This window comes from Capra hircus, unplaced genomic scaffold (genome assembly GCF_001704415.2).
Source record: "Capra hircus breed San Clemente unplaced genomic scaffold, ASM170441v1, whole genome shotgun sequence".
Classification (NCBI taxonomy): domain Eukaryota; kingdom Metazoa; phylum Chordata; class Mammalia; order Artiodactyla; family Bovidae; genus Capra; species Capra hircus.
Genome location: NW_017206340.1, coordinates 18,474 through 28,491, shown reverse-complemented (window position 1 = coordinate 28,491; position 10,018 = coordinate 18,474). Strand labels below are relative to the sequence as shown.

The 10,018-nt window shown below is 40.4% G+C and overlaps 1 protein-coding gene across 1 annotated transcript; it reads left to right on the top strand.

Moving 5' to 3' along the window:
• Nucleotides 1-5,979: 5,979 nt before the first annotated feature.
• LOC108635122 (small proline-rich protein 2E-like) lies at nucleotides 5,980-8,313 on the top strand. The gene is made up of 2 exons (XM_018045403.1): nucleotides 5,980-6,182; nucleotides 6,919-8,313. The coding sequence occupies exon 2, from the start codon at nucleotides 6,938-6,940 to the stop codon at nucleotides 7,154-7,156; it is 219 nt and encodes a 72-aa protein (XP_017900892.1). The 5' UTR covers nucleotides 5,980-6,182; nucleotides 6,919-6,937; the 3' UTR covers nucleotides 7,157-8,313.
• Nucleotides 8,314-10,018: the final 1,705 nt, after the last annotated feature.

Sequence of the window (10,018 nt, the reverse complement as noted above, 5' to 3'; positions counted from 1 at the left end):
TGTTCCATGTCCAGTTCTAACTGTTGCTTTCTGACCTGCATACAGATGTCTCAGGAGTCAGATAAGGTGGTCTGGTATCCCATCTCCTGAAGAATTTTCCAGTTTGTTGTGATCCACACAGTCAAAGGCTTTGCATAGTCAATAAAGCAGAAGTAGACAATTTTCTGGAATTCTCCTGCTTTTTCTATGATCCAACAGATGTTGGCAATTTGGTCTTTGGTTCCTCTGAATTTTCTAAATCAATTTTGAACATCTGGAAGTTTTCAGTTTACTTACTGTTGAAGTCTTGCTTGGAGAATTTTGAGCATTACTTTACTAGCATGTAAGCTGAGTGCAACAGTAAGGTAGTTTGAACATTTTTTGGCATTGCCTTTCTTTGGGATTGGAAGTAAAACTGACATTTTCCAATGACTGTTATCTAAGGCCAAATTCAAAGTTGTACAGGAGTCTATAATATTTGCTGAATGCAGCAGCATTCTTCAGTCCTGAGTACCCACATGTGTACTTTGCTCCAGGAGAAATATTTGGTTCAATATCTGAGATGGATTGTGCCTTTACCCATTTGGCAAAATTTGGTTTAACAGTGAGCTAGTCCTCTGTATGAATGGCAATAGACAGACAGGGAGTACTTACTAGACTGGTATTTTCTCTTGCAAATCTGGATAAGCACAATGGCTGAACCTAATGTCCCTTCCAAACATGGAAAGTTTAGGTTTAAATCTGTGACAAATGGAGGGAAGGAGAAAGAGTAGCTGAGGACAAAAAAATAAATAAATGCATTATGCAACAGGGAAATCAACGTTACCTTGAGAGAGACTCAGAGCAAAGGAATAAAAACTGTCTCTTAGCACAATTATACAAACTGCCAGGGAGAGTGAAGTCATATATTGGCCTGGCTGAGACCACTCTTGCTTTTGTAAACTTATAAGGCCAGATACAACTTTTTAAACGTGGAATCCTCTGGAAGACATTGTGATTGTACAATATGATGATGAACTGTACCAAATGTTATTGACTGAGCAAAACTGTAGTAATGTGTCAATAGCTTTTAAGTTTTGTTTTCCCAGAATACATCTATTACAAAATATATTATTTGGATGTGTCAGGGAAGCTTGTAATTTCCTCGGTTCTGTCTCACCGCAGCAAAAATGTGAAGTGATGGGCAGATCAGTGTTCAGTTCAGTCTCTCAGTCATGTCCAACTCTTTGCAACCCATGAACTGCAGCACGCCAGGCTTCCCTGTCCATCACCAACTCCTGGAGTCTACCCAAACCGTGTCCATTGAGTCAGTGATGCCATCCAACCATCTCATCCTCTGTCGTCCCCTTCTCCTCCTGCCCTCAATCTTTTCCAGCATCAGGGTCTTTTCCAATGAGCCAGTTCTTTGCATCAGGTGGCCAAAGTATTGAAGTTTCAGCTTCAACATCAGTCCTTCCAATGAACACCAGGACTGATCTCCTTTAGGATGGACAGGTTGGATCTCCTTGCAGTCCAAGGGTCTCTCAAGAGTCTTCTCCAACACCACAGTTTAAAAGCACCAATTCTTCAGCACTCAGCCTTCTTCACAGTCCAACTCTCACATCCATACATGACTACTGGAAAAACCATAGCCTTGACTAGATGGACCTTTGTTGGCAAAGTAATGTCTCTGCTTTTGAATATGCTGTCTAGGTTGGTCATAAACTTTCCTCCAAGGAGTAAATGTCTTTTCCTTTCAAGGCTACAATCATCATCTGCAGTGATTTGGGAGCCCCCCTTATAAAGTCAGCCACTGTTTCCTTCATTTCCCCCTATATTTGCCATGGAGTGATGGGGCCAGATGCCATGATCTTAGTTTTCTGAAAGTTGAGTTTTAAGCCAACTTTTTCACTCTCCTCTTTCACTTTCATCAAAGGCTCTTTAGTTCTTCTTCACTTTCTGCCATAAGAGTGGTGTCATCTGCATATCTGAGATTATTGATATTTCTTCCAGAAATCTTGATTCCAGCTTGTGCTTCCTCCAGCCCAGAGTTTCTCATGATGTACTCTGCATATATATTAAATAAGCAGTTACAGTTCAGTTTTATTTGGCAAGCAAAGGAAAATATATCCTCCAGGTGTGAGGGCTGGCCAACCCAAAAGATGCAAAGAGAAGAGAGCCCTCCAGTTCAATTTTGGCTCCTCTTTTTATATGTTTTTCTCCTCCCCCTGAGCCTGCCCTATTTAAACTGGGCTAGCCAGGAGGGCTGTTTGTTTTACCTGAGGTTCTCACTCAGGTCCACGGACCTTCCTTTGTTCTATTTTCATGGGCTTTTCCCTTCTTTGTTTTTTAGCCACTGCCATTCTGGACTCCTTCCTATTCTAAATAGCTAACAGATGGAGTCTAGGAAACACTCCCTACAGGGCTACATAATAATGTGGCATATGAATCCGCATTATTCATGTGATGTATCAATATGTAACTATAAACCTTGAAGACTGAATGGAGGAAAAATCTTGAGTTATAATGGACAAAAGGCAGCAGTAGGTTGCCTGATGAAATGTAGGGTACAATTATCACCTTTTTTCTTTGCTATAGATGGAAAACCAATAAACAGAATAGATAAGAGCATGTGTTTTTGATGGGATTAAAGCAGTAGGCATATCATGGTGGATCAGGTTACCCTGAGGATCAGCCCCACCTTGAGATGAGAGAGGCTATGAAAGTCCTTATGGCATACTCAGGGGAAATTACATCAAAGTGTGACTACTACTGTCTCATCCTACTATACGGGTCCCCATTATTGAGTACAAAACAGGTATTCTGACTGCACTCAGGTACTTAGTACTCAGGGGCAACTGTAATAGTTTACCGAAACATTTGGTGATGACACTGCTTGTGGACACTAATCCTGAAGGTGCTGTAGTGATGGCTCTGTTCCTGGATGGTCGTGGTCAGTGGTAATCTTGGCCGAAAGCTGTTCCTTACTGACAGGGGCAGTGACAGTTCAGGGAACCTAACCTGTTTAACCGATGTGATGATGGGTTGATTCAGTAATCCTTTATTTGCTGGAGCATAGCTGGTGACTCTGTCACAATATCTCGTATCTCCACTTCCTCTTCCTCCTCATTCTCCTGTTCTTCCTCCTTTTCCATTTATCAAACCACATTCTTGAAAAGCATCCTGATAATTTGGCCAAGACAAGGAAGGAAGATCTACCAATATTACTTTAGATGTTTAATTGGCAACCATTATTCAGCCCTCCTGACCACAGGAAGAATTTGAAAAGATGTGAAAGGACTACTCAGTAAATGTATGGACAACATGTCAGTGTACCAATGCTGGAGAGTTAAGAGGTATACACTGGGGAGCAAAGTGTAATACAGTAAGCTGAGGTGTCTGGACAACTGAAGGAGAAGAGAGAGAATAAACATTAACATAATTTTTGAATTGTCTTTTAGAAGCCTAAAACATCTTGGGTAAGAGTAGAAGAAAGCAAATGTATCAGATCAGCCCTAAGTTCATAATTACCGTAGACTTCAGACCTTTAGTGCTCTGATTCTCTCTCCCCTCACAAACCTGTTTTCAATCATTTGTATGTGATGGTGTGAGTCTTACACAGTATCTTACATTTATTATTGTTTCACACAGTTTAAACCTCAAATTTAATTGGAATACAAAGATTTATTTCCTGATAAAGAATTTTAAGCACTTCATAGCAGTCTAAGGAAGCATAGGGGTGAGGAATAGGAGGGACATCCTGAGTTCATTAAAAATGTGTTTCCGCATTCTACAGTAACATAAACCCAACATTATAACTTATTTCTAAACTAGACAGGAACCCTCAAAAGCCAAGGCCCACTGTAAAAAGCCTGAGTGCCCAAGGGGACAGTGCAGAAGAGGACTGTTCAGCTCCGGGAAAGAACAGGGGACAGTAGAAACATCATTGAATGCTAAATCTATGAAAGGCAGAAACAAAATCTTTGGTCAGGGTTGGAAAACATACTAGGGCATTGTTCATAGAATGTTAGTTATTCCCTAAAGGCTCATTATATTTGTCAAAATTACAGATCACATGTATCGTGTAACATTAATAGGTTTACTTTAACTTCAATTTATACTAACATTTTTATTTCTAGTTTAATTGGCTACAGAAAATCATGTACATGAAATTGCAGATGAAATTGTGTATTACAATGCATATATTATGTATATATTTTATAAAGAAAGAGTGAGAGACACACAGAGAGACAGAGAAAAAGAGAGAAATAACTAAAGCTGGAAAATTCAAACTCTACCGAGCCAAAACCCTGCTGAAGGCCAACAGGCAGGGGAATTATCTCTTACCAGGAGAGGGTGAGTCTTGTTCTATTCAGGTCTTCAATGCACTGATGAGAACTACCCACCTTATAGAAGGCAACCTCTTTTATTCAGTCTACTTATTTAAACATTGCATGTGCCTGCTAAGTCACTTCAGTTGTTTCCAACTCTGTGCGACCCTGTGGATGGTAGCCTGCCAGGCTTCTCTTACCTTATCCACAAACAGCCTTAGAGAAACACACAGGATAGTGTTTAAGCAAATATCTGGGCACCCTGTGCCAGTCAAATTCACTCATAAATGAACTATCAAACCTTCCAGCACACTGACAAATTTCATAAAGAAAGCAGAGCAGGAAAAAGGATCATTTGACTTATATTCCTCTGTGACTGATATGGAAAATCTTTTAACATTTTAAAATGGATTTTTAAATGAATTGAAAGTATAATAAAATTATTATTAATGATGAAGATGTTATGCATGAATGGCAATTAACTATACTGAATGAATTATTAATAAAGTGATTTGAAATGGCAACCCACTCCAGTACTCTTGCCTGGAGAATCCCAGGGACAGAGGAGCCTGATGGTCTGCCGTCTATGGGGTCGCACAGAGTCGAACACGACTGAAGTGACTTAGCAGCAACAGTAGCAACTTTCATATATAATTAGATGTTTGAATGGCATTGCTTTCTAAATTAGGTTTTCCAATCATTTCAAAGGGGCAGGAAGCCAGAAATTCTGAACAATTCTCTAAGCTTTGTTCAAAAGTGGAAGAAATAAAGAGGGGCCACTTGGGAGAAATTATGCAGGAGTAGATGGTATGTCAAGTTGGGGAGTTATGAGCAAAAAGCTTTGTTTTCAGTTGTAGGTCTAGGGTCTAAGCTGCTGGAACATCTGAATTATTTTATCAGTGAAGTCACACTCGTATTGAATTCTCTGTGATCCAAGGTAAAATAGATTTATAAAGGTCAGAGGGATTTGCTTGATGTCCTGCTTTTTATGGAGTGTGGCAGTGAAAGGAAGATTCTAGAGGTCACCATTTCACTGAACACATCTAAGTATCATGATGGGAAGGCTACCGAGATGGAAAATTCGAACTCTACTGAGCCAAAATCCTGCTGAAGGCCAACAGGCAGGGGAATTATCTTTTACCAGGAGAGGGTGAGTCTTGTTCTATTCAGGTCTTCAATGCATTATAATTATTCCAAAATTTGTTTTCTGTTTGAAAGAACCAAGCAATATTTTCAGTTGTTACTTTGATTTTATGAAAATAACATCTTTAAGAAAACCCATCATAAGTTCTGAAATTCTGTGTAAGCTCACAAGCAATTCCCATCATCATTATCTCTCATGAAGTCTGAACAGGAAAAGAAGAAAGGAGACTTAGATTAGCAGGCCATGGATCAAGGGGGAAATCATTATAGAAGAACTTGAGGTAGAGAGAAAGCTGTCACCATGTAGCCAGGCCCTTTTCAACTCAGTATGTACTGCAAAATGGCAACCAGTTCAAGTGGAACAAGATAGGAAGTTTTATAACTCAAGGAAGGTGAAAGATAGAAAAGAGCAATCTTCCTCAAACAAGAAGGGGAGCCTTTGACTACAAGTTAGAGAACCTGCCAAATCCTCCCACTGCTGAAAATCCCTGAGAGCTAAGGCAGAGACTCTCTGAGTCATGAGAACATAATCCAGTGAGGAGATCCTGGAGCAGGATGTTTCCTCTTTTCAGAGTCCCTGTCAAGCCACTTATGGATGGATTTGCATTTTGCTTGGGAAATGACTGAACCAGGCCAGTTTTGGCAGCTCCACTTCCCCTGGGAGGGGCAGTAAGGCCCAATAAAAAGGCCCTCTGCTGCACCACAACCATCCTCCTGCTACTCAAGTCCCGATTAATTTTGGAGAAACTGGTGAGTCTGATCCTTCGGTTCTACTTTGTTCTGGGGCTCCCAATGTTGAATTTATGCTGGAGAGAGCAAATATGCTGTGTCCAAAGTTATGATCGTATTTAATGCTACTTTGTCGATGGTTGATAGGAACTTGAAATTTCTGCCCAATGATATACTGTATTTATTAAGTTTCTGGTACAGAGTTTGAATTCTCTTATTTAAAAATAAAATAAATATGAAGTTTTGGACATGAAGAGGTAAGGACAAAAGTACTTTTCTGTTTTCTGTAGTTTTTGGTATCCCTTCGCTCTGGTACAGAAGCATTTATCTTAGAAGGTGTAGAGCCCTTGTATCCTTCCCGGTGAAACTTTGCTCTGTACACAAGTCATCCTGTTCAGACTTCATGAGAGATAATGATGATGGAAATTGCTTGTGAGCTTACACAGAATTTCAGAACTTATGATGGATTTTCTTAAAGATGTTATTTTTATAAAATCAAAGTAACAACTGAAAATATTGCTTGATTCTTTCAAACAAAAAACAAATTTTGGAATAATTGTATGAGAGAAGGGTTTCTTCTGACTAATTAAATACTCTCTTGATGATGGAGGGAGAAGTCATAAATTTGTTAAAAAGAGTAGAAGAAATTAAGCATGTTAGAGACTACACAGATTCTATCTGATGGTGTTATATAAGCTCAGACTTTTCTCCCTGTAGCAATTCCTTCATGTGAACACTGTCATTTAACTTCTTTCAGATTCGAAGACTCCAGAAAGATGTCTTATCAGCAGCAGCAGTGCAAGCAGCCCTGCCAGCCACCTCCAGTAGTGTGCCCCCCCAAGTGCCCTGAGCCCTGCCCACCTCCAAAGTGCCCTGAGCCCTGCCCACCCCCAAAGTGCCCTGAGCCATGCCCCCCTCCAAAGTGTCAGCAAAAATGCCCTCCTGTGCCACCTCCCCAACAATGCCAGCAGAAGTGCCCACCCAAAAGCAAGTAGAAGCATCAGCTTTTATCTGGTCAGGAAAGGATGAGGACAACTGACTCACCCAGCTCCACAGCTCCACCTTCATCTTCTCTTTAAAGCCTATCATGGATACAGAAGAAGCTTCTCCATCCTTCAGCCTGCAGTATGCCTGTGGTGATTCCTGACAGCCAGAGGTTTCCTTCCTGAGACTACTATTCTACTCTCCTCTGGGAGGACAGCTGAGAAACCATCCCAGAGCTTCAGATGGAAGAGCAGTCGCTTTTCTCCCGGGCACCATCAGAGGATTCTCTCCCTCTCTTATATCTGTCTGTCACCTGTGCATGGGTTTCAACCAGCTGGTCAAATGTTGCTTATCCTCCTCTTCACGAATAAACTACAATTCGTTTAATTCCTTTGTGTGATGGCAAAAATGTTTCCTTTCTTTTCAAGCTGCTTTTAGTAATACCATATCATCATCTTGTTTTGTTTCTATCCTTTGATGCCAAGGTTCAAGCTCTCACAATCAGTGTTGTCTAAATTTTGAGTCTTATCAAAACTTTTGCTTAATTATCACTTGATGGTTTGAGGAACAAAATATTTGCCTCTCCAGGTTTTCAATCCCTTTAGTAAAATGTAGGAAAAAAGTGTATTTTCATTTCAAACTTCTGAGGAATCAATATTCAATGAATGTGTATAATTTAGTTGGTACATGCCAGAGTCATAAATAGCACTTGGAAGACAGCAGGTCATCATTGTCTCCATCATCACCATCATCACCACCCCCTGTTCTCACCACCATATTTGCAGTTGACTCATTTAGCTCCACAGCTCCACCTTCATCTTCTCTTCAAAGCGGGTCATGGATACAGAAGAAGCTTCTCCATCCTTCACCCTGCAATATGCCTATGGGGACTCCTGACAGCCAGAGGTTTCCTTCCTGAGGCTGCTACACCACTTGCCTCTGGGAAGACAGCTGAGGAAACACAGTGCTTCAGAGAGAAGAGCAGCAGCTCTCCTCCTGGGCACCATCAGAAGGTTCTCTCCATCTTCTGTGTCTGTCTGTCACCTGGGCAGGGGTTTCTACCAACTAGACAACTGTTTCTTGTTCTCCACTTCCTGAATAAACTATAATTCTCTTTTGTGATGGCAAAAATGTTTTCTTTCTATTAAAAGCACTTATTGCAATAGCATCTTGTGTTTGGGTTTATCGCTATCCTTTGATCCTGAAGTTCCAGCTCCCACAATCAGTGTTGCCTGAATTTTGAGTAGTATCAGAGATCCTTTCTGATCTTCCCTGATGGGTCAGTGGTAAGGAATCAGCCTGCCAGTGCAGGAGACATGAGCTCGATCCCTGGTCTGGGAAGATCCCACGTTCTGTGGAGCAACTAAGCCCACGTAACACAACTATTAAGCCTGTGCTCTAGAGCCCAGAGTCCGCAACTACTGGCGCACAAGCTGCAGCTACTCAAGTCCAAGCACCCTAGAGCCTGTGCTCCACAGCAAGAGAAGTCAGTTCCGTGTAAAGTCCGCACACCACAACAAGCAGCAGCCCCGACTCATCGCAGCTAGAGAAAAGCCCATGTAGCAGTGAAGACCCAGCATTGCCAAAATACATTAATAAACAAATACACTGTTTAAAAAACAAAGAAAGCTCTTTTAAAAAAGATTATTTCTATAGAATTTATTTATTTATTTATTTTTAATTTTTTAATTTATTTTTATTTTTTAAATTTTATTTTTTTTTTATTTTTTTTTAATTTTTTTTAATTTATTTTTTTTTTTTTTTAATTTTAAAATCTTAAATTCTTACATGCGTTCCCAAACATGAACCCCCCTCCCACCTCCCTCCCCACAACATCTCTCTGGGTCATCCCCATGCACCTGCCCCAAGCAAGCTGCACCCTACGTCAGACATGGACTGGCGATTCAATTCTTACATGACAGTATACATGTTAGAATTCCCATTCTCCCAAATCGTCCCACCCTCTCCCTCTCCCTCTGAGTCCAAAAGTCTGTTATACACATCTGTGTCTTTTTTCCTGTCTTGCATACAGGGTCGTCATTGCCATCTTCCTAAATTCCATATATATGTGTTAGTATACTGTATTGGTGTTTTTCTTTCTGGCTTACTTCACTCTGTATAATTGGCTCCAGTTTCATCCATCTCATCAGAACTGATTCAAATGAATTCTTTTTAACGGCTGAGTAATACTCCATTGTGTATATGTACCACAGCTTTCTTATCCATTCATCTGCTGATGGACATCTAGGTTGTTTCCATGTCCTGGCTATTATAAACAGTGCTGCGATGAACATTGGGGTACATGTGTCTCTTTCAATTCTGGTTTCCTCCGTGTGTATGCCCAGAAGTGGGATTGCTGGGTCATAAGGTAGTTCTATTTGCAATTTTTTAAGGAATCTCCACACTGTTCTCCATAGTGGCTGTACTAGTTTGCATTCCCACCAACAGTGTAGGAGGGTTCCCTTTTCTCCACACCCTCTCCAGCATTTATTGCTTGCAGATTTTTGGATCGCAGCCATTCTGACTGGTGTGAAGTGGTACCTCATTGTGGTTTTGATTTGCATTTCTCTAATAATGAGTGATGTTGAGCATCTTTTCATGTGTTTGTTAGCCATCCGTATGTCTTCTTTGGAGAAATGTCTATTTAGTTCTTTGGCCCATTTTTTGATTGGGTCGTTTATTTTTCTGGAATTGAGCTGCAGAAGTTGCTTGTATATTTTTGAGATTAGTTGTTTGTCAGTTGTTTCATTTGCTATTATTTTCTCCCATTCAGAAGGCTGTCTTTTCACCTTGCTTATATTTTCCTTTGTTGTACAGAAGCTTTTAATTTTAATTAGATCCCATTTGTTTATTTTTGCTTTTATTTCCAGAAT